This window comes from Acromyrmex echinatior, chromosome 1 (assembly GCF_024713525.1).
Source record: "Acromyrmex echinatior isolate Ae372 chromosome 1, ASM2471352v2, whole genome shotgun sequence".
Lineage (NCBI taxonomy): Eukaryota > Metazoa > Arthropoda > Insecta > Hymenoptera > Formicidae > Acromyrmex > Acromyrmex echinatior.
This window is the reverse complement of record NC_141852.1, coordinates 14,365,267-14,390,032: the sequence shown is the minus strand read 5'-3', so window position 1 is coordinate 14,390,032 and position 24,766 is coordinate 14,365,267. Positions and strand designations below refer to the sequence as shown.

The following is a 24,766-nucleotide window of genomic DNA, read 5'->3' as shown; positions in this document are numbered from 1 at the left end:
CGCAACATCGCAGTTCATTAATATCAAGCTGCTCTTCGTTTTGAGAAAGTGAACTGCAGTGTTCACGTAGCATTTTAATAATGATTCTGAACACGAAGATAATTTGCGAAACATATAGCTTCAGTATAAAAGAAAATCTCAAACTGTGGAATTTCAAAAGCATTACTTAATTTTTTATAAGTTCAACATCTCTTGTTACGTACATATTGTGCTTGCGTGCGCTCCTCGGTGCGCTCTCTATTTCATCCTCTTATCGATATTATATTTTTAATTGTAATTTTCGATAATTTAAATATTCTGCCAAGTACTGAAACGTTTGATAATTTTTATTCTTGAACTTTAATATTACAATATTTCTTATTTGACACCGTTTTGTATTTATTTAATATAACACTTTTAATGATTATTGTACAGCGAAATTGATATAATTTATTAATGTGTCACTATCATACCGAAGAAAATCTAAACCGAGGATTGAAACATCTAAATTATATTTTCTGTTAATATAAGTTCTACACACGTTTATCCTATGTTGGTTTCTATGAGCTTTACTGAAAGTTTTTGATTATTTAATTATTTTGTTTTAATTTTTACATAAAATCAGATTTTGTAGTATTTACTTGCAAATTTTATAATGAAATAGCATAAAATAATAAAAATTAAATCAATTTTTTTTGTACATACTAATAAAACTCTTATAAATATTTATACAAAAGTTTATTTCGATCGATTTACTTGTTTAAAATAAAAATTATTTACCTAAAATTGCAATAAAATATGGTAATTGCGCTGCATAAAAGCCAAATAATTTTTTTTTTGCAGCTAATTTCAAAATGTATTTACAACAAAAATTTTTAATTAATATTAATTTTTTTGGCTGATTTTTTTGGTTAATATTACGCAGCAAAAATATTCTTAATTCTTTTTTGTTTGTGATTTCAGAATTCGTTCACGCTCTCGGCGAACCGGGAATCGACGAAGACGAAGAGGATGATGACGAAGATCTGCAATCTCCGCTCTTCTAAGATCACGTTTATTCTCACCTCTCTGTTAGATAAGACATACCGATGCAGGCAAAAGCGATGTGAAATCTCGCTTTCGCGAAGTATTCCTTCTCTCGCGTTTCGCAATCCGTACGAGTATGCGATTGACAAACGGAACGAGGCTCAATTTCGACTTCGTAAATTCCGTTTACGTTTCATATTAATTCTCATCCTTATTCTCAGATTTCGAATCAAATTTAAATTTAATGCTGGAATGCGAAGATCTCGCTAAGCGCATTGTGAATATAGATTACAAAGAAAAAAAACTTAAAAAATAAAAAATCTGCACTGAGCTATCGTTACCTGCGTAATCATCGTGGGTACAGCACGAATTTTCGATGTATACTAAACACATACGTCATACGCGAAACCCCGTCGATCGGGGAATTTTCGATAAATCACGAGTTTCATGACTCGATGGCTCGTGTGACACTTGATTTAATTAACAGTCACCAGTCGTCCGCTGATGAATTTGCAATATGTGAATGTATTTCGCGCGCGAATTATATCTAATTCTAAAAATTATATCTGTAACCCTCTATACGCGAATTCAATGATTTCAACTGAAATAATTTACGTAGATTGAAAATTTTGTTCGGAAAAAGATTGGTTTTCTTAAAAATAAAATAAAAAATTTCAGTCACCCTGATGAAATAAAAATTTCTCTGCAATATAAATCAAATAAATACGCAAAAATAAAACACAAGACTACGAGGAACGATTCTTTCGTTGACACGCTTAAGAAGATAGATAGGATAATCAGAAAATTGAGATAATTACATGAGATAAGTATGAGGCAATTTGGCGAAACCATTAATGAGCTTGGCGAAATTTCGCCGCGCTGGATAGAGTGATAAGGGTTTCTGGCGATAAGCCATAAATTCGCGAAAACGTCAGATAAATCATCAGCAGTCGACTATATGACTTTTATCTCGGAAAACGAAAGTTATTCGGAAAATGAAGCCCCTGTCTCTTCGATAATACCACGACATATCTACGCGGAAGACGTGAAGATTTCAATTTCTATTCCTGAAGACTCCTTGCAAAAATTCAATTTATAATATTAATATTGGTCAATTTAATATTGAAAATTATTTATTTTGAGTATTAAAAGCATTGTTGTCCAGTGCTTTTAATACCTAAAATACACTACCTTATAAAAAAAAATTACCTGAACCTTAATACATATTTCTTTGAATAGTACTAAGCAAACATTTTCAGTAAATAAATATTTACTCAATAAAAAAAAATGATAGTTAAATCTAATTAATGATTTTTGTATTAAATAAATATATATTTATATTTAGTAAATATTTACTTAGAACTATTTAAACAAATATTTATTGAAATTTAGTTTTTTTTCAATAATTAATCAGTATAAGTAATTAATTCCAGTTATATTAAATTTCCGTAAGGAATGAGCATCAAGTGCGAGAAATGATAAACTGATTGAGAAATAAGTAATTCTCATTGATTGAGAAATAAATCTAATTTATTTCGCACGTTCTTGATATCCGGAGGCAGACGTGGCTTCTATATATACCGACTAATACTCTCTTCCGAGTCTCTCGATGCCGCACTGGGCAAATTTTAAGATGTAAGATCGATTAGACCGTAATTGAATTCCGTCTCGTATGTGGACTTTTTTCCTCGATTTTAATCTCGTCTAATAAACTAGATAACGTTACATTCTATTTAAAGTTAATCTTAAGAGGAACGGACGCACCGCAACATCTCCGCGGATCGCGCCGATCATGCATGCGTCGCGATGGCGCGATCGCCGAGCGAGCGAACGGGAAGGGAAAAGAAAGACCGAAGGATCGCTAACGTCGCTCGCTCAATCCCGACGATTACTGTGCCGAATCGATGGATCTGCCACGATTCCTTTCGCCTGAAATTAATCCGGCGACCGGCGGGCGGACTTTACATCGATCTTCGCTCGCTTTGCCCTCCTCGTATTACGTACCTTAAACGACTATATCACTGTTACGCCAATAACAAAGCCGCACGCTGTTTCAAATATTTTAAAGGATTTAATAAATCGCTAAAAAATATATATACTTTGACTGTTTATTTAATTCCTTGTTCTTCTAATATCCTACACGTAAAAAAGACGGTTTTGCTGAAATATCTAAAAATTTAACTAGATACAAGTAAAAATAATTTTATCTATCAAAATAATTATGTGGGACGCTAAAATATCAAAATTTTTTGAAGCATTGTTGTCATGCTTGAAATCGTAATATCTATCTAATTATTTTAATAACATATCTAATTATTTCAATAGTCTAACAAAATTATTTTTAGACTTATATAGCTTGCTATATTTTTAGATATTTCATTATTTTTTTCTTTATAAAGTATTTTGTCCATTAACATCAAATGTCCTTCAGGATTTCTCTACTTTCTATTCCTATTCAACCGCTCTATCGATTGCTGATTTTTCTATTCGTTTAATTAAGTTGTTGACAGATTTCTTATCCCTCTAACGTCTCTTTTCATGATATATTGTTATCTAAAAATTAAAAGTTACTGAGAAATTTATAAATGAATTTTATTGATGATCTCATGAACCTTCAATCTTTAACCACCATATGTATCATATGTATTGAAAACGAGCATTGAAATTCTTTATTTTTATAAACTAATATGGATTAATATGTTGATTCTGAAGTATTACATTCATCACTAAAAGTTTATAATATTAAATTATATTCAATTTAAGTTATTTTTAATCATTTTTATAGGTCGCCACTACAGCTCCTACTCAATATGTCATTAATTTAACTGACACAATAAACAATTTAACTCAAGAAGTGCGTTTATTGTAACTTAAATTTAGTTCATTATTATATCACTCTAACAAGGGAACCGTCGGAGTCGTCCGTCACGGATTTTGATGGGCTTTGGATATGTTGTATAAAAAAATATAAGATCCATATTTTTTTATCAGCGTATCTCAAGGTTTAGGGGGTGAAACATCCCCTCGAAAAATATAAATTTTATCGTTTTTAGCAAATATCTTCGAAACTATGCGATGGTATTTTCTACTCTATATAATGGTATATTTACTTTTTTTTTAATATCAAAGATATTTGCTAAAAGCGATAAAATATTTTTCGAGAGGGTATTTCACTTCCTAAACCTTGAGATACGCTGATAAAAAGTCAACCCAAACACTGTTTATTTTGATGAAACTAAACAATTCAACTACAGAAATGATTAGATGTGCAATGATATTTTTATCCATATTTTATATTAAAATAATACATTTTAATATTATACTTGGAAATTAAAATAACAAAATATTATTTGAGAAATTGATTTAAATTTACAGTTACTCTTTAACAATTAATTAACATGACACGTCTTTCAAGATTTCCATTCTCTATTCTTGCTTTATTGCATGTCCAATTTATCGATTAGTTTGACCGAGTTGCCGATAGATTTCCTCTATTCCTCTAAATATTGAAATTGTCGCAGTTTTATTTGTGACATTATTTACTAAAAATTATTAATTAGAAAGAATGAAACTTTTTTGTCTTCTTTATATATTCCTCCATTTTTTTCTTCAACGTTCATTTTTATTAGCGATAAATAAACTTACATATCTTTACAGTAACAATGTCCCATTCGTAACTCTCGGAAAATATGAGAATATCTATTCGCAAAGATTCGTGTAGATCAAAATTTCCATCTCGCTTGTCGCATTTGGTTGTTAATTCCGCCTTTCGCATCCTCAACGATTAACGAATGAACGAACGAACACTTTAAAAAAATCAGTACGACGCGAACGGTACGTACATAGCGTAAATATTTTATAATGATCATCGTCTACGTTGCGTACGTTGTTTCACATGCGATCTACGTACAAGTCTTAAACGTTACTTACAGTACTAACGATTAGCGAGCGTACAGCCAAACATGAGAGAATAAGTGAACAACATAAGATCGCTGCTGCTACAAGTATTGTAATCGACATAACGATCGGAGCTTATTGGCTTACATATTTTCCCTTTGCAAATTTTGATATTAGTTTTTCTCAGAGTGTCCTCTTTTTTTTAAGTTCCCTTATGTCACCTGGCGGACTATCTCTCATCAACTGGCGTTTACGATCCAATTGCGTGCTCCATTTTCCACCGTAACATTATTTATCCTTCGTCTTTACCTACTTTTTATTACAATTCTATCTTACAAAATAATTCTTACCAGAATCCTGTTTGTACAATATTATGTATTTCGTTGCATGATTAAAGTTACGGTGACTCGATGATTAACGGATTAATCTGGATTAATTTGATTTAATTGCCGTGCCTATCTTTGATAAGCATAATTATAATAGAAAAGGATCACGATTCTAGGATTAATTGAATACTAGACTATCAGTCCGATCGGACTCAAGTCTTCGTTATCTTCAGGCAAAAGATCAGAGAAATTTATACATATATCTTCGAGGTGGTAAAATACAATTTTTTTTTCTTTTATACCGAAAATTTGGCGTTTTTATTCTACTAGAAAAATTTTTATTTAATTTTTTTCATTGATCCCGTCGCACAATGATTCCATCATTATTATTATCTACTTAAATAAACTGGCGATGTGATCGGATTCTTATCTGCAATTTTTATCTCCTTCATTACCTGACGTCGTTAATTCTTCTTGTATCGAAACTAAACTTATCGATCACAACGTAGATCGTGCAGCATAAACAAAATTACGGTGAAAAAGAGCGTAGCTTTATTATATCGCTGTGCGATAGCACTTCGACAATGCCAGTTAAGAGGAGAGAATGTACGTTTTGTAGCCTGAAATATCGGAGATCGCCGTTCAAATATTTGTCAGATGGAAACGAAAAACTTGTTTCTTCCAACAAATCCTTAAATTAATGTTTTATTACAAGCCTCTCTCGCACTTATCTCATTAACGCGGGAAACAGAACGTTTACTATATCTCAGACGTGCTTAGTCACTTCTCAGACGTCTTAATGGATTTGTATGTGTTGCTTGGGAATATTTAAACAGTCTCACACAAATCCGTCTTGATACGCTCTATCCGCGAGAAGCGTTAATCCTTTATGCGTCGTGTGGGTGCCTCCCTTTCTCTTAAGTAGAAGTTCATGCAGGTAAGAGTTCATTGCAGCCTTTACCTCTCAATATGGTCCTCTCAAAACGAAACGTTCGACCATGCTTTTAATCGGTTTAATTTAACCGATACAATAAATAACGTAACGATAAATCGTGCCGTCATTTCAATCCGCCCGAGATGACGTTCCCGACAGACCATCTAAAAGACACATTTATTTGACCGCAAAAAATGGGCCTGTTGTCAAGTCGTATTGTCGGGGAAGTCAAAAACGCATAGAAAAGGCCTCAATCAAGATAGACTTGATCACTTACAAAACTTCTTGATCGCGATTCAATGATCGTAAGTATTAGATGCCAAAGGCAGTATATCAAATAAAAAGTATAATTGTATATGTATAAAAAAAGTATATATTCGCGTGACTCGAGCCTTCTTCGCAAGGTTTTTGGCTTGCTCGTGAAACTGTCTTCCCCTCGCTGCATGACTTCTTCTCTAAGATACGTAACACATAATGCCTGTGTCAGTGTTTAAGCAGCTATCGCTTACCGCGTCTCTCAAGCGTATCGCGTCCCTTAATCGTATACGCGAATCGGCAACGGTCCGTTTACCGTTCCGTACCGATGATATAATCCACAATCGACGTGACAATGTAACGGCGTAATGCACCATTCTGTCCTGTATCAATTCGTCGATCAATTATCAATTATCAATTTTGCATCTTGGCGTAAAACAGACAATCGCGCAATTAGCTGCCAATACGCCTAACTATTCACAATCAAACATTCCGTCGTAAACTCAGAGGACTTACGCTTACATTGTTCCTTAAAGTAAATAGCATTTTGCCGATCGCGCCTATTCTGCTTTAAAAACGTCCATCGAGCTGCAGAAAGCAACTGTATTCAAGATCATCACGACAATTCAATAATAGTCACGTTTTCGTCAAATAGTCGACAATTATTCACTGCGACGATATTACATGGATACTTTTCAAGACCATCAAATATATCGTTAAGATGAGCGATGGATATACACTCGCGAGTAACATTCAGAGACACGAGCAATTCTTGAGGAATCTCCCTCGCAAAGTCTTCTGCGTTTAAATGCCGCTCGCAATTGTCGCTCAGTTGTCGTTCTCGGCAGATTTCTGATCGTTTGCCCTAGCAGTGGTGCCTACGGCTGCAAAGCGCAATCGTCTTCGTCTAACGAGAGCGAATGTCGACATCGGATGCCGGCGACGAAGACGCGAAGATGGGACCGCAGGACAATCGGGATCCCATCTCGCGATGGGTCCTCCTCAAAGTACGGGCTCCTCGTCGGTCTCATCATTCTCGTCAGTTTGTTGGGACGAAGCAGTGTTCGCCGAGGGATTCGTCTTGGTCCGCCGATGTCGTTTCTGCTGACTACTGGTGTTGTTGCCGCTACTGTTGCTGCTACAAGTACTGCTTATACTACTGCTGGTGCTGCCACTTGGACTATTGCCGCCAGTGCCACTGCAGGCCAAATCAAAGGTAGTAATTTGTCCGTGGGCAGTTATCAAGGGCCGTAGAGCTGTGCGCACGGACCAGTGTAATCGCGGATACGCACGTTCCTGTTGGAGCATCAGCTCCTTCCTTCTATTTTGTTTCTGTAACATATGAGATAAAAAAAAATCAATAAGAATGTATCTTACAAACAAATAAGAGAGTAAATTTTTTAATAATTGCAAAGTAGATGTAGCTTAACAGCCAACTTTGAAAAAAATTCTACGCCTTTGAGATGTAGATTTTACCTCTGACAGAGTTTGCGAATCTCGCGAGATAGGCAGCTTCTTGCTTTCGGTGAATTGCCTCAATGCCTTCTCTCGCACGTAGATAAATGGTCTAATAACCCTGAGATCCTCTCGACGTATGTAGTAGTGTGCTTTCATAGTTTTCAACACGCCACCGTGAAGTACCGAGATAAGAAAGCTTTCCGCGAGATCATCTAAATGTTGACCGAGTGCTAGTACGTTATATCCGTTCCGTTTCGCCAAAGAGTACAATTGTGTCCTGACAGATTTGTCGCAGAAACTGCAGGTCCCGCTGGCAATGCTAGCGTCCAATGGATTGTCAACGTTGACGCTGTTCGAGTTCGTCACTTGTTCCTTATAAAAGTAGGGAATCTCGAGAGTCTTCAGATAACTCATTAATTCCATAGGATCGGAGCCACCAGTGTCAATTGTGGCCGCACCGATTTCAAAATCGATTCCTTTCGATCTAACATAAAATCTGTACTGATGTAGAGTATGTAGAAGAGAAAGCGAGTCTTTGCCAATCGCTGATAGACAGACTAAGACCTTATCATTGTCCCGAATCATATCGAATTCTTGCATAGCTTCCACCGAAGGTTTCCACATGTTCTTCGGCGGGCAGTGCCATTGAGTTCGTGGGAATTCAAGTCTGGACTCATTGTCATCAAAATTATTCTCCTGATCGTCGCCCTCCTCCTCTCGCAGATCGCCTGTGCATTCCTCGTCTTCCGAAAGATTGTCATTTTGACGCGCTTGCTGTTTACCGCCGCACTTAGTCGACAGACTCATCATTGATGATGTTCTGGGTTTTCGCCCGTGGCTGTGGGCGGAGTTGGATTCGGCGCTGCTACTTCGTTTCAGATCCAACGAGTCTATCGATTTGTCGCTCTCTTGAAAGGACATATTTATGCCGCTGTCCTGGGAGCTGACCGAATTCACGGCCGAATAAATTTTTGGCAAGACTTTCCGAGCGTCACCGATGTCGAGGCCGCCACGTCCCTCCTGTGAATCATCATCCACATAGTCATCCACGTCATTCTCCACCTCCTCATCCTCAGTCTTCGAACGAGTGCGCACTATCTGCTCGGTTTCGGACGGCTTCATCACGTAAATCACCGTCTCGTCCGAGGAGCACTCGCTGGACATTTTGCTCTCTTGTTGTGACAATTCGCCAACCTTGCTGGTGATCTCGATCGGTCCACTTTTTCTAGAGTTCGAAAGACGCGGAGATGCCGATGAGGGAAGCACGATTCTTCCACGATCGGGCGAACCACATCCGTTCGAAGAAACATCCGAAGTGGATGCATCGGGCGAGTACCTGTGAAGTCCGTCAACGGCGTTCACCATGCATCTGTTGAAAAAAATGCCACATAAATGTGACAACTTTAAAAATGATATTATTAATTCTATAAAAATTATTGTATTTTAATGGATCGTACTTTATATCAGTATTGCACTTTAGTCTATAATATTGTATTATTAATAATAATAAATTACCTTATCTCAGATTTCACTTCGCTCGCCATTTCCTTCGAGAATTCCATTAAGTATTCGGCGATGTCGCTAGCCGTGAACGAGTCATGCCTCGACTGTTTATCCTCCACACATATTTGATTAGCTATACTCTGAGCCCGCGAGTGATGCTGTGGCGTGTTCTCAGACGTGTTTGTTTCCGACAAAGCGTCATCTACTTTGGAAATCACTTCGCGGATTTCCGATTTGATTTCAGTCGCTAATTCCTTGGTCATTTCTTTCACATATGCGCTCAGATCATCCTGACCCATATTCGTCGAAATAGGCGAAGATCTGCCACCACCTATCAACCTCTCGGTGTAATCGCTGGTCGACGAGTATGAAGACGGTGGCGATGCCGGATTATGATTATAGTTCAGGGAAGAGATCGAGTGACTCGGACTGGCAGCAGAATCCAATTCTAAAGAGTTTAACTCCGTTTGACTACTGCAGCTGCAGTGAAGACGTCTCTGTTTCGACGAACCGTTCGACGTGCTCAGGCCCAAGCTGGTCAGAGTTTGCGGGCTCAATGGAAGTGGCGGGATCGGCGAGGACGCCGTTGCGACACCAGTGCGATTTCCCTGTATATTACATCCATCGGTGGTGCTACCCAGAGAATTACATCTCGCTCGCCCGGCATTGGTCGCCTCCATTAGTTCCCTCTGTTCTTTCGTCGTTCGAACGGTCGTACGAGATGTAGATCCCAGGACCGAGGTAGTGACGGCTTCGCCCACCATGAATCTAACCGGCATTGGTGAATTTGGACATGTGGCGGGTGATCGGTGTCCAGAAAACTGTTCATTTTGATTTGGACTCTCCTCCTCGCTGTTGCTTGATGATGATGGTTGGTTTAGTTCTGCCGAGGTCGCCATCAAAGTTCGCTGAACCGTGCTTAACGCCGGTAGGCTTCGGTGCCTCGGTGAGGTCGTCGAGATGGGTGCGTTGCCTGTACGCGGAATGTCACTATTCAGTCGTCTCATGCCATTCGTCAGCGTCAGGCAGTTTACTAGACTATCGTGACTGGTGGTGGTGACGGTGCTCGTATTGTATTTGTTCCAGGCCAGCAAGGGATTGAATGGCACGTCCTGTTTGACATTCTGCGAGTTACCCAAAAGTAGATCCTGTGCCTCGCTCGGCAGTATGAACCAGCGCAATGCTTCCATACGCTCGCACATAAAGTTGAAACTCTTGTCGATTTGCAACGGATATCGCTGTGCCATTTTACGAGCACGATTGAAGATGTTTCGAGCAGTCTGCAGGCAGTCACCGTAGTTCTGTGGAAAGACGCCGGCGCCAGAAGCTCGTCTCTCCGTGGCATTCATTCTTCCGTCCGTATATCTGATCGAACCTAGCCACTTACGTTCCTTGAAAACGCTGTTGGTGTGATGTCGCCATTCACCAGTATCAGGATTCAGTACGTACTGTGGCAACAGCTTCCAGCCTTCAGTGGCTACCATCTTAAGAGCTTCCAGTACAAAGGCAATTTCCGTCTCGTTCATAAAATAAGGAAAGGACAGTCTAGCAAAGCCTGGTCTGAGACTCTCCGCGATGGTCTCCTCGGTGCCATTTTGTTGTCTGAAGTGAAATGAATTATATACAATCTGCATGTACCGCACTTTTATGAAAATAGAATCCTACGTCAAGTTGGGACTGAAAGCTGACGTACCGTCTATTTCTAGGCATGTGTCTATTGTGCGAAATTATACTACGCTGAGTTTAATAGGCAACTACTTTCTGCTCTACTGATCTGTGCGATGCAATCTTTCGCACGGATGACAATGTTATTTTGTACAAAGCGATGAAGTAATTAAAAGACGTTATAATTTAAATAAAATCAGTTTTTCATTTACATTATTTATGATAATAGAAATGTTGATGTAAGATACAATCGACATCAAATAGAGAAATTGTGTTTAACGGATATTTTCTCTTTTTATATTTAAAATTAATTAAATTGAAGACATATGAGGTAATAATAATTATTTAAATAAATTGGATTATTCTATGAATAACACAAACATTTTTTATCTTATGATTTCATTATGTTTTTTATAATTTAATCAATGTAGAATATAGATAAAAATATATCGGAGGCGATTTTTTTGAGTATTTCTCTTAATTAATTATATATTATCATTCGAAAGATAAATACGATTTATATTCCTAAGAGATATTATATTCCTATAAGATATTTTTTCCTTTTTTTGAGCTCTTGAGATTTATTTTCTGAAGTATCTACATTTAATTTAGAATTATTTTATATAGCAACAAACTCAAAACAACTCTTTAAATAAAATTATTCTAATCATCTCGCGCGATGTCGAATATATATTTATAATACATTTCGTGATAAATATAAACTTTATTCGTGATAAATATAAAATAGTTTTCAGTCTTTTCAGTCAGATCTAAATGTAATAAAAGAATTATATACCTTTTCAAGAGAATGCTTTCGTATTCCTTGGCGAGTTCACGGTCAATTCCCATTAGATGATGGGCGTAACGACCCGTGCACGCGCATCCTCCTCGTGCCTGGATACCAAAGACGTCATTCAGAACAGCGCAGACAAAGTTATGGTGAAGGAACGTGCCGCGAGGATGGCGCACCATAAACGAAAAGATGGGTAGTCGTTTCACGTTGTGCGAGGAATTGCCGAGGAGAATCAATTCCGGAATTGTGCGCACGTGGGCCAAGACTTGCCTGAAGAGAAAGCGATAATCATTAGTATTATGAACTATTGCAACTATACGGATCTATGTATCGGCGATCTTATCTCAATTACGTGCGTAATACGATCGGCGAAATTGTACTCGTAATCACAAGTGAATTCATACAAAATTAATCTGAAAGAAAATTATGATCCGCTGATAAAAAAAAGCTCCAAATAGCGTTCTGACGCTTTCTATGAATCAGCGTAAATAGAAAAGCATTCACGATAAGAAATTATTCGAAATGATCATATTTGTTTCCTGGATGGCGAGAAAAGACGTGGGAAAGATGTCTTACACAATTCTAAAGCGGTCCCTATGAAAACGATCAACATTATTACATAATATTACTGATCATCCAGACAGTATATTGAACTTCCAGACTGTTTGTTTTAAACTATTTATGTGAAATATTGTATAAAGTAATTGTACAGTAATATTGAACGCCTAAAAGTCGCTTTACATGACGCTGTTTCGGATATAATTAAAGACTCTGTAACAGTCTAATTACGAGCGATTTGTTAATCTTATAACAAAGAAAGGTACGTATACTATTTTCCTGTATATATACTATCTCATAACTTAAGAGTTATTTATAGTAAAAGTAGTAAACTATGAATAAAAAATTGATTAATTGTAATCAATTATATTCTTCTAACATTCTGTGATTGATTTTTTATAGTTTACGGCTTATCTCCATTGTATAATAAACAGCCCTTTTGCACTTTGTCTTACTATTTAATCTTAATACAATTTTACAGTCAATTACAGTTTTACTGTAATATCTAACTTACTGTAATCTTAATTAACATAGTAAGGCAGTGTAAGTTATAATAAATTAAGATATATGTATACAGAGAAGCAGTACTCTCTAAAACTTTTAGAGCGTCATTTTGAAGAATGACCTTTCAAAGATTGAAAATTGAGCTACTCTTTTTCAAAACTGACTCAATTTTTATCCTTCAAAGTGAGATTCCACTTCAAAGAATTTAAAGAGTACATATCTTTCTCTATCATATTATAAGATTTTGACAAAATCGCCAGATTTCTGTTATGAGGTCTTTAGTCGTAATATAATCGAAGCGCGATTTCTCTGCCTTGAAAAGAAGTGCGCTCACCGAGAGATCTTGTCTTGCCGCGCGACGATCGCCCTCGGCGTGACGTTCTCCTTCAGTTGGACCGCCAATCCACATCGGATGCTCTCGACTACACCAGCGGTTCCGCTCTCGCCCCGCAACTCAGGATCACGGTGATAGTAATGTGAGTCCCTCATGTCCTCCGGCTCAACGTCCTCCCGCAGGAGCCATCGTTTGGTCACCAATATACCGGGCGATTGCACGCCGCCAATGAATTTGTGGCCCGCGAAGATAATCGCGTCCTTGTGTACCGCGGTCTCTCCGACTCCGGGTAGATGCGGATTCATGTCAATCGGGACGTACGGAGCTGAAAAAATAACATTGATAACATCGTAGCGTCGTGTCTTCTATCCCCGATACTGAACCGCTTATCATCCGTCCATTACATAACGTTCGAGCGCTTATGTAAAGGATTTTAGAGAGAAGTATTATAACATCAATAATATTTAAGTTATCTTTGTTACGAAGATATTTTTACATGCATCACACAAGATGGAACACGTAATTCGCTTGACACATATCAAAGCCATATAATCGCAAAAATCTTCAGCAGAATGAGTGCAATGTAGAAAAATTAGAGTGTATAATTATAACCAATTTTGATATAAATAATGAGTGTATTAAATTAATAAAATTTTTATATGGCTGTGGATTAACTCAACATTATTCACGTGATTTTTTTTTTAACGTAATTATTCGCGTTTCTGACACATTATATCTCAATTTTCATAATTTTCTATAATAATTTATAATTAAATAAAGATTGATATTTTATACATACTTTAGATAAAGATAAATGTAGAAACAATTTTTTTAATTGTGAAACAATTTACGCTAAATATAATAATGTATAAATAGTATTCTGGCCGTTCTAGATACCCCACGCGCGTGAGAGGTTAATTTACAGCTCGTTTTTTTACTAATTTTGCACGGAAAGAATAATTTTACTGAAATATCTAAAAATTTAGATAGATGCAGATCTAAAAATAATTTTATTAATCTATTAAAATAATTATGTAGAAAATTCAAATATGACGAGTAATGCTGCAAAAAATGTTAACATTTCAGCAATCAGTTTGAACGTCCTACACACAGAAAAATATCACTCTATTACTAAGAGAATTTGAGTCTTTAAAAAAGAATATTTTTTTATAATAATCTTAAGCTATACTTATTAAAAATTTTAAAAAAACTTATTATATATTCAAAATAAGAATAAAATTTATTTTCTTTTGAAAAATGTTACAAAATTGATTGAAAAAGCGACTTTATATAATAATACATAATTTAATGGTCCAAATAAAATGATATTTTCAGATCTATATTTAATTAAATTTTCAAATATATCAGCAAAACCATTCTTTCCGTGTAGCTTGAAAATTACATGCTACGGTAATCGATTATGACCGATTGGATCGGTTAGCAACTGATTTTATGCTTTGATCGATCATTACCTGCGGTGGTGTAATCCCACACGCTAAGTGCGCCGTATTGATGCAGCAGGAGGGTCGTCGCGACGTCATCTGCCAAAACCCCCGTTATACAACTGGCAGCGCTGAAGCATCCGATCATTTGCGCAACGCCCTCGCTCCGCATTCTTGCGAGGCCCCGTTCGAGATCATTCAGATCCAAGAAGCCCTCCCGGGTCTCGGAAACTCGTATTATCTGTAAAGACAGTTTAATTGCTCTATCAAAGGTCTCGCCGCTCGACAGTGGACTCGACGATGATCGTGTCTGCAATTAGACGACTGTGAACAATCAAGCGTCAATCCCCGACTATTCTAGACTGAGAGTCATTTTTGTGGATTATAGTGCGCCTTGAAAATATTTATACGGAACGTCTCAAGGCCTCCACGAAATTTATTAGAAACAGATTCTTTGAAATCAACGTCGCTTGTGTTATATTTGAAGATACGTATTTGTTATAAAATAAAAACATTTGTAGATACAGAAATATTTTACAAGCTAACGAATTAATTAATCCTTGGACACACGATGATTTTCCGGTACACACAATGATTCTGTCCGTGTATCAGATTAATTTTTATCACTTTATAAGTTTACAAAAATTATTAAGTAATTGTTATATTTCAACATCTTTAGAGAGTATTTGTATAAAGTTATGCATTATAAAAAAATAAAAGAAAATATCTAAAACGTTTAGAGCAAATCTCTGAAGAGTGAAATCTTATTTTTAAAAATTAAAAATTGTGCCACTCTTTTTTAAGATGGGAGTGGTTGATTTAAAGTATGTTTATTAATTTTGTTCATTGTTGTATAAAATAAAAAATAATATAAAATGTTTAAAAGAAAATGTTTGTAGAAAATAATTTTTACAAAATACTCTCTTCGCAAAAGTAGCCACTCCCATGTTTAATTATTTTTGTTTAATCTCGGTGATCTAACTGTAAAATTATTTATTTTTTTTTACGATAGAATCTCATCCATTTTCTAAAATGGACTAAATTTCTTTTTAAAGTAAAATTCCACTTCAAAAAATTGAAAGTAGAGACCATTATTTGGCAAGATGCTCTTATTGTTAGTATTTTAAAGGAAAAATGGACACAAATGATTTAATCTAAGGATTAATTAACGATAAAATTGTTCGACCTTTGAAAGATGTTAGATAATAGAAGAAGAAACGACGCATATCAGGATCGCGACGAGTAGGTGGAATGGCCGTTCGCGCAAAACGATATTCGGCACGCTGCCAAAAATTCAAGCTAGCTACGTCGCGTTTGTTGCGTATACCGTACGAATCTCTTCACGCATCTCCTACGGCCATCTTTAACGATCCACTTCGCCGTCGCTGCATTTTACTGTCCGCTCATGCTTATCCGGCGCTCGAATCAACCGCACGGCTTTTCCACGCAAATTTATCTGCCGACCGTCCGCTTACCTTGACATCGAGCTCGCGCCAAGGCCTCAGGTTAGCATGATGTTCGAACGGACCTACGAAGACTACGGTAGACTTGGAGAGATCGAGATGCCGTAAAAGTGTGCGAAGGGCAGCGGCGGTGCCTTGACCGGTGAACAGGACTGCATCCTGCTCGCTAGCCCCGACCGCGTGTCTGACGATGTCTCTGGCCTCATACCTGCAACAATAAACGAACGCAAATATATGGAACTGACCTTCGTGAAATTGGCGATAAAGGCCAGTATTAATAGTCAGTTCTTATTTTAAGATTGTCTTAACCCCTTCAGACTCTGCGTATATTATAATGTACATCAAGACGTTATCTGTTGAAATTATTTCATTTTATCGACATCATCTGAAATTTAATGTACACAATAATGTATAAAATAATGTACAAAAAAATAGTCGAAATTAAAAAAATAAATTGTTTAATATGAATTACTTATTAGTGTGCATGAATTGAATTAAAAAAAAAATTTAACATGATTCCAATAAAATCAGGTCTAAGGAGGTAATGTCTTAAGATACCAAGATGTAGCTCTTTGATGGTTTCATGACACCTTAAGACTGCACTCAGGACAGTCTTAAATATAAGAATCAATTATGAACACCAGCCAAGAGTCCGTTGGCGCGATCTTACTTGCGTGTGGGAAGTTGGCATTTCATCTTTTCGCACCGCCCCCCCAAGATTTGATGCAAGTTCTATTTACACTCGTAATAGTTCCTGATAGCATAGTTAATAGGTTTCAGAAATAGAGTTCTTCTTCTTGGAAGAAGAAGGTGTTGACAACGAGATAATCTTGAGATTTCCGTTACAAGTTAGACGTGAATAACGCGGCCGCCGCGCTGATTCATGATAATAAAGCTGTATGTATTGGACACCTCCGGGTATTCATGAGCAACTGCGACACGTGTAAGTTCGTTTGACTCGGCCGACTGACACAGAGTCAATATGGATTTAGCAGCATATATTGTGAGACAAGAGACAGGTCGAGGAAAATGATGTATATCTTACAGTTTGTACAGTGCCCATCGATTTCGCAGCTCGCGTTAATCATAATTAACGAGGACTCGAACAGCATTGCGACAGCGCGTCACTCAAGAAAGTTAATTATGTTAATTTCTCAATTGTTAATTTACCTACACTCGTCGTACAACATGAAATGTTTATCCGATTGATATTTCTTTTTATTTAATATTTATGGGAAATTTACGGGGAATGTATAGAATATTAATATTTAAGACAAGAATGTAATTATTTCATACACGCAGGTCAAAGGTTTGAAATCATTAATTGAAAATTATCTACTATGTGAAATAAAAATAAATTTATATATTATAATTTAAGATGTTTTTATTACTTTGTTTATTGTTTTATAATAAAATAAAAAATAATATAAAATGTTCTCTCTCAAAAGTTTTACAGAAAATATTTAAGATATTTTCTTCATTAAAGTAATCACTCTTACGTTTAATCTAGTTACAAATTTATTAATACTTTTAAGATTTTTTCATCTTTTAAAATAACCCAATTCAGTTTTAGAAAAAAGATTTTATATAATTGTTCAATTTTCTTTTAAATTAACTGAAATAGACCATTTCAGAAAATATCTACTATATAAAATCAAATCTAACTCATAATTTAACTCATGTTTTTATTATTTGATTCGTTAAAATTTTATATTAAAATAGACAATAAAATGTTAAAAAATTTGAAAAAAAATATTTTTCACAAATTTTTTACTAGAAAAACAATAAAAAATATTAAATATTTTTTTCGTCAAAATAATAACTCTTATGTTTAATTAGTTTTTTATTAATCTAACTATAATTTAACTACAAGTTTATTTATGTTTTCTAAACAACTTTTCCACATCTTTTTCCATCTTCTAAATAATTTAATAGCTTAATTTAGAAAAAAAAAACTATGATTGTAATCTACTTTCTTGAAATCAAACAATATTCATCACAATTGTAAATATAATCCCTATTTGCTTTCAAATTAAAAAATATTGAGCAAGGCATGAATCGAACTTTTAAGTAGTATAACCGGAATTTTCTAAAATTTTATAGAATTTTCTAAAATTTAGTAGTTTCTCAAACTTTTGGTTGGCAGCATAAATATAAATGAATTCTGGGTTGCGATTGAATGTCACGCTCTGGCTATATACAAGCTGCATAATAAATTATGAAATGAAAGCGATATACGTTTCAAACGATGCTGCTGTTCCCCAATGGAGATAAACAACATCAGCAATCTCGTGAGAGAGATTAAAATTGCAGGTCACGATAATTTATTGTGTATACACGGCCCCTGAATGTGTCATTCGTCGCAATGATGAGACTATCGTTATCATCGCGGTCTTTTCGAGGACCACTAAATAAGCATCACGATTTCCAAGGAAAAAGAGTTATATATTGATCTGGGACATCAACGTAGAGGAACCAAACGGAAGAATCGAGACCGTTTCATGCATCTTTCACCACTATCATCCGATTGAGATAGATTTAAAACGATTCGGTCCATGTTTTTCTTCGTGACGCCGCAAGTGGATCGAAGCATATCCGGACATAAAGTGAAATCATTTTTTCACTGCAAAAGACTTGAAAAATCTCTAATTATTATTAAAAAATATTTTAATTTAATTTATTTCTCATCTCTTTCCAATTCCAATTATGAATTTCTTCACATTTCCATAATTGGAAAGAAATGAGGAATATAAGATGAATTTCGGTTAAGAGTTAACTATAAATTGTAGAATTAGGTCCTAGTCGGATAAGATTTAAAAGCGATCCGGTTTTCCTTTGAAAGTTGTCGTCGGCGATAACGCTAATGATAACTCTTAGGCGATGGGTACTTCATCATTAAGCGATTTTTTAATCGCGATTTTTTAATGCTGATTAAATTTATGTTGCGACCGAGAAAGTTTCCAGTGGATATCTTTCGAAACAATATGACGCGAGCAAAACGACAGACGCGGGCAGACTCGCTGTCGCGACTCGTAACTCGTTGCTTATCGGACGTGGAATGTCGGATTAGAAATCGCGACAGACGATAATTCGATTTAACAGACGCGTCGGCGAGAGGAGCGAGTGTTTCTCGTCTCAAATAAGTCAAAACATGAACGCCGCGCCTAACGTTATTTGCATACAAAAATTAATGCGAGAACACGCTGATGAAAATTCGTATATCGACAATACCGCAGTGTCCCAGTTACATTGAAATGAAATATGAATAAGATTAATTTATAGCTTGAATAAGTGAGTGAGTGAACGGATGGGAGTAAACGAGAGAACGTTTTATTATTCGCCAGAATGAGATCCTTTCACGAGCAATCGATGTGAATACGAGAGAGGGAAATTAGATTACGTTAATAAAATAATAATTACAATCAATATTATAGAGTGAAGTCTACACGGAGCATGAATTAAAAGTTAAATAGAACGGGATGAATGGAAAGTTTCATTTATAAAAATATTGCAATAAAAGAAAGGAGAAAAATGAGATAGGATTTATAAATAAATTAAATTCTCATTATAATAAATTAGAATAAAATGAACATTTCTTCATGACTTCTCGTACACAGATGAAATAATTTTGTTGGGTTATCAAAATATAGGAAACTCGAGCATAATAAGCAATGTTGCAAAAAGTTTTCTAGCAACTAGTTTGAGCGTTCTACATAATTTTGATCCAACAAAATTATTCAGATTTATGTAAATTTTTAGATACTTTAACAAAACCGTTCTTTCCATGTACAATTCGTACATACGAAAGCAACTCTTCGCAAAGCTACATTTATTCTTCTGAAGGACGAAGACTTCTCGAGTCCATTATCGTTTACCTAAAAAGAGAGGACTGTAGACTGCAGATGGACGTGGATGCTCGAGTGTCGCCCAAACATGGCAGCACCTCCTTGGCGATGTAATCTTCGAGGAACTGTAATGACCTTCCCGAGGCGGTATAGTCGCAATAAACCACTGAAACACAAAATGGTGATGGTGAAAGGTAACGTAAAGAATAGCTTTATGCTTTCGCGCGCGCGCGAGAAGTTATCGCCGGAATTACGAAAGCTTTATTTTTATATTTATTATTTTTAATCTCGTCGAGCAAATTGCCGTCATGACACACTTTATTTTTGCGAATACTCCGAATTCATCAGAAATTGCTTATTTATCAGATTTGCTACTATACCGTAACTATAAATTGATAAACTATAACGACGAAATAGTTTGCTGTTGCTGCTATAATCATTATGTTATATTATTATCTGCTATAAAACATTAGCTATGATATCTATATTTTAGCTGTCCATATTTTTTATACCTATCATTTAATTACCACATGTAGTTACAATAAAAACCTATAAAGGCAAGACCAACCATATTAAAGAATTTTGCAACGATTGCAAAACAGCTTTCTTTGCTAAACGCAGCCAATATAGAGAACGGACGTTGTTAGGCAACGAGTTATTTTAATCCAGAAGAAGATATTTTTATTTAATTTCTACATTCCGCTTATAAGAGTTTATCTCCTACTCGATTCGCGCGACTAGTGTTGCGCAAACATGCAATTCGTCGTCCGCAAGCGAACAGCGTGGCAAACATAGGGCGGTCTATTTGAGGATATACTTTGTCGACGATGTGTCGAGGCGTTAAAATATCTGGCGTAAACTACAAGAAGCGTATTTCTGTCGCTATTTCCAATCTTTACCGAGTTGAGTTTACCAGGAGGAAACGACAAATTGCGAACACCGTTGCGCTGATTAAAGTCGATGTCCAGAGCGTCGATTTATGATACCTATCACTTCGAGACTCGTTCAGAAGTTGTTATTCGGTATCAAACCCCCTTCTTCTTTCTTCCGATAGAAAAATGCCAATAGAACGATCAAATTACATGAATCGCAGGCTATGCAAAATTCGCGATGTAAAATTTGTCGCATCTTCATAATTACGTCACTTCCGCGACCGAGTATCGAAAATCTCGCTGATTTTTACAAATGTGAAACACGCGATGCAATTTAAAAAAAAAAAATATATATATATATACTGAAGGTGTCTAAGATGTAGGAATACTACACGGAAAGGATGATTTTATTGAAGTATCAAAAAAAATTTAGTTATATAGAGATACAGATCTGAAAATAATTTTGTTGATCCATCAAAATAATTATTACGTAGAAATTTCAAACATGATGTGCAATGTTGCAAAAGTTTTAACATTTTGCAACCAGTTTAAGTACAGGGTCCGGCAAAATGATCTCCCACATTTTAATCTTTAATAATTTAAAAATGTGGGAGATCATTTTGCCGGACCCTGTATCTTACTTAATTATTTTTCTAGTCTCACAAAATTATTTTTTATTTTCAGATCTACAGCTAAATTTTTAGATACTTCAACAAAGTCGTTCTTTCTGTTTAGGATTAACATTGCATATAAATGATGGCTGAATATAATTTGAGATCAGTTTTCTGGTTAATTAAATTTAAAATTAAAGCTATTATTAGAAACGGTCATCTAGCCAGGTAAATTTTAAATAATTCTGTGAGACTATCAAAATAATTAAGTAGGATACTTAAACTGGTTAAAACTTTTTGTAATCAATTTTAGAAGTCAATATATAAAGCCATTAGAAATTTAAAATTTGTCTGATTAGATAACCAGGAAAATTTTAAATTTCTAATGATTTTATATTGACTTCTAAAATTTGGGATCAATTTTTAATTGATTACAAATGTCATCATTATTTTGAACATCATCTGCGCATCAATAAAAGTGTTACATCTGATATTCTTACGTCATAAAAGTGATTTGAGTAACGTAACAAAAGTGTTTCCAACATCTATCCTTGTCTGTTTGAAATCTATCTATGTGCTCTATAGATGACAATCGTGTACATTTGCCTAACTTTACGCGATACATACCTTTGTAATATTATAATAGAACTTCAAACTGTTAAAGACCTGCAGACAATCGACACATCGCAGTGTGTGTGTGTATGTGTGAAAATACCTAAATAGACAAGGACAGATGTAGAGACAGCGATAATTAGGACTATAGCACACAAAATGCGATCAATAAGCATGTTATATAAATCAATATGACAACTTTATGCTGCTGCTCATTTGTCTTTACGTGCTACAGCTATCAGTCATGGCACTTTTACTACATTCATTCTAAAAAATATGAGTATGAATTTAACACACTACTCAGGATTTATGTAATTCTTACCATATTAATGTTGATATAAACATCAATAAAATATAGATTTAGCAATATGGATTTTAAATCCATATCATGTTGGTACATATATATATATATATATATATATATATATATATATATATATATGGAATAAATACGTCTGCATTCTTTAGAATATAAGTACAATATATTAGGTGTAGTAAAAAGAAATCCATTATTTTTCTAATGGATGGCTTTAATAATCTATTGGAAAAATAATGGATTTCTTTTTACTACACCTAATATATTCTAAAAACGCGACATGCTGATTTCGCGGTCCAATTGATATCCGTAGTACATAACGAGAAAAAAAAGACCGGAGAAAACCGTTCTTTCACTCGGTCAGAGGACAATGGCACTGATCTGCCAAAATCTTCCAAAATCTACCGTAATCCATAGGAGTCTGGCGTACAGCGACAATCCATCAATTATCGCTTAGAGCGGCGAGCGGAGCGTACGAGCGATTTTTCTTTTTGTACGTGTGCAAAATCGAATCGCCGGGGGAAAGCCAAGGTAGGCGAGGAATAATAACTCGCAGGTGTTTCTTACGAAAGCGCTTGATCGACAACCAACCGGTCGCGGCGCGGCGAAATTACATATACGCGCGCTCGCTCGCTCGCTCGTGGAACTTTCGAGAGCTTAGACACGGTATACGTGTGTAATTCCTAATACATCTCTCTCTCTCTCTTCATACGAGCGAACGGTGAGACGAAGCCGGGAAGCGAGATGCGATTCGCTGACTCGACGGACATCTCATCGTGACAATATCGAGTTCTGTCTCGCAGGTAGCCGGTTTGTTTGCTCTCCGCACCGCCGCGTCTAATTATACAGGAAAACATCGTGAAAATATCCCGGAGATTACCACCTAACAGTTCCTCGCGACGATCTCCTTCCTCTTATTTTTTCCTTTATTTTTAATTCGACTGGAATCAGCAATAAGTCGAGGCGGTAATCATCGTCGGTGACGCAATTGCGATCGCAAGTGCTTATTATCTCTTGATACATCTATCGTTACGATCGGAGCGCGGGATACTTTTCTATCTGAAAAAGAAAAGCAGCAGTTCCAAAGGATATTTGTATCATTGGCTGCATTCAGCAGAAAAAGCAGCTTTGCAACTATTGAGAGGTTGTAAGAATCTTTAATATGATTGGTGTGTGCCCTTAGTTCCTCTAAATATATAAACCAATCATATTAAAGAATCTTACAACAGTTGCAAAGCTGCTTTTTCTGCTGAACGAAGCCACTGATTGCGCAATAATCGATTCTTCGATCGCATAGAGATAGAGAGACGGTGTTTAACTTATTTATCTTCGCGGATCGAAATGAGCGGGTGGCTGACAACTCGCAATTTGTTCGCTGGTCGTGGTTTTTTTTTTTTGAATTGTGCCCTATCAGAGACGATGCACTATTTCCCGTCGACTGTCATAAATGACGTCAGATATTATGAGCAAACGTCGCTCGTAATCAATGCTCGAGGCAAAGTGCGCGATCTTATGTCGATAAACCGAATGAACATTGTAGTCGCATGGGAACATATCGAGTCGACTGTACTTTCCACCGACGATAACCGATTTCGCGGAAATGATTTGAATGCGTAACGAGCTGCAATCCGTGGAACCTTATGTCATACCCAGGGCATGTAGAGTCACAACTAACTTAGAAGTAGCTAGCGCTACTTCTAAAAAAATAAAAGTATCCGGTGTACGAGTCGTACTGGAGCTGTACATAATAAATTGAATTTCCTCAATTTTTATAGAGCAAAAACAATTGTTACGTACACACACTTGTATTATATGTATATATTTGGGTATTCTAAAACTGACGATAAATACTTGAAAGACAGGCTTTTTAACATTTTAAAATAAAGTCTAATACGAAATTGCTATGAAAGTTTTCAAGTACGAAGTTAAAAAAAAATTACAAATGACAGAGTTAGAATTTTGTGCGCTCAGGAATGGCAAGATGATCAGTGCTGAATTTTGTTATTGTCAAAGATACAAGTTTAGAAAAACACCATTTTTATATCTTGCTGTCCTTGAGTGCGCGAAATTCTAGTCCTGTCATTCGTTTTAAATTCTTCTCATTTGAAACTAATATAACTTTAACATTTTCATATTAGACTTTTCTTAAAATGTTAGGTATAAAAAATTTGTCTTTAAAATATTTATCATCAGTTTTAGAACACCCTGTATGCCTGTAGCAAGATACGTTTTATTGTAAAAAAATAATGTATTAACATGAATATAAATAAAGTAATAATGTTACTGTAATATATATATATATATATATATATATATAAAACAATAATAACAATAATGATAATAATGATGATAATAATAATAATTTTATTAAAA

At 35.6% G+C, this 24,766-nt stretch overlaps 2 protein-coding genes across 5 annotated transcripts in view; one reads left to right on the top strand and one right to left on the bottom strand.

The window, feature by feature from the left end:
* Positions 1 to 3,099, top strand: part of LOC105146935 (uncharacterized) — a 104,396-nt gene extending 101,297 nt beyond the window's left edge. For all 4 annotated transcript variants that reach the window (XM_011057586.2, XM_087408608.1, XM_011057585.2 and 1 more), the window contains exon 7: positions 943 to 3,099. In XM_011057586.2, coding sequence (XP_011055888.1) covers positions 943 to 1,025 — 83 coding nt within the window. In that variant the 3' untranslated portion in view covers positions 1,026 to 3,099. The remainder of the gene's footprint in view (positions 1 to 942) is intronic.
* Positions 3,100 to 4,605: 1,506 nt separating this feature from the next.
* The window catches only part of LOC105146932 (uncharacterized), an 88,200-nt gene continuing 68,039 nt past the window's right edge, over positions 4,606 to 24,766 (bottom strand). The window contains exons 2-9 of the mRNA XM_087408581.1: positions 20,013 to 20,148; positions 16,150 to 16,345; positions 14,705 to 14,915; positions 13,233 to 13,557; positions 11,840 to 12,106; positions 9,391 to 10,980; positions 7,894 to 9,244; positions 4,606 to 7,749 (exon numbers count right to left, since the gene is read on the bottom strand). Of these exons, the coding sequence (XP_087264707.1) occupies positions 7,420 to 7,749; positions 7,894 to 9,244; positions 9,391 to 10,980; positions 11,840 to 12,106; positions 13,233 to 13,557; positions 14,705 to 14,915; positions 16,150 to 16,345; positions 20,013 to 20,148 (4,406 nt within the window). The 3' untranslated portion in view covers positions 4,606 to 7,419. The remainder of the gene's footprint in view (positions 7,750 to 7,893; positions 9,245 to 9,390; positions 10,981 to 11,839; positions 12,107 to 13,232; positions 13,558 to 14,704; positions 14,916 to 16,149; positions 16,346 to 20,012; positions 20,149 to 24,766) is intronic.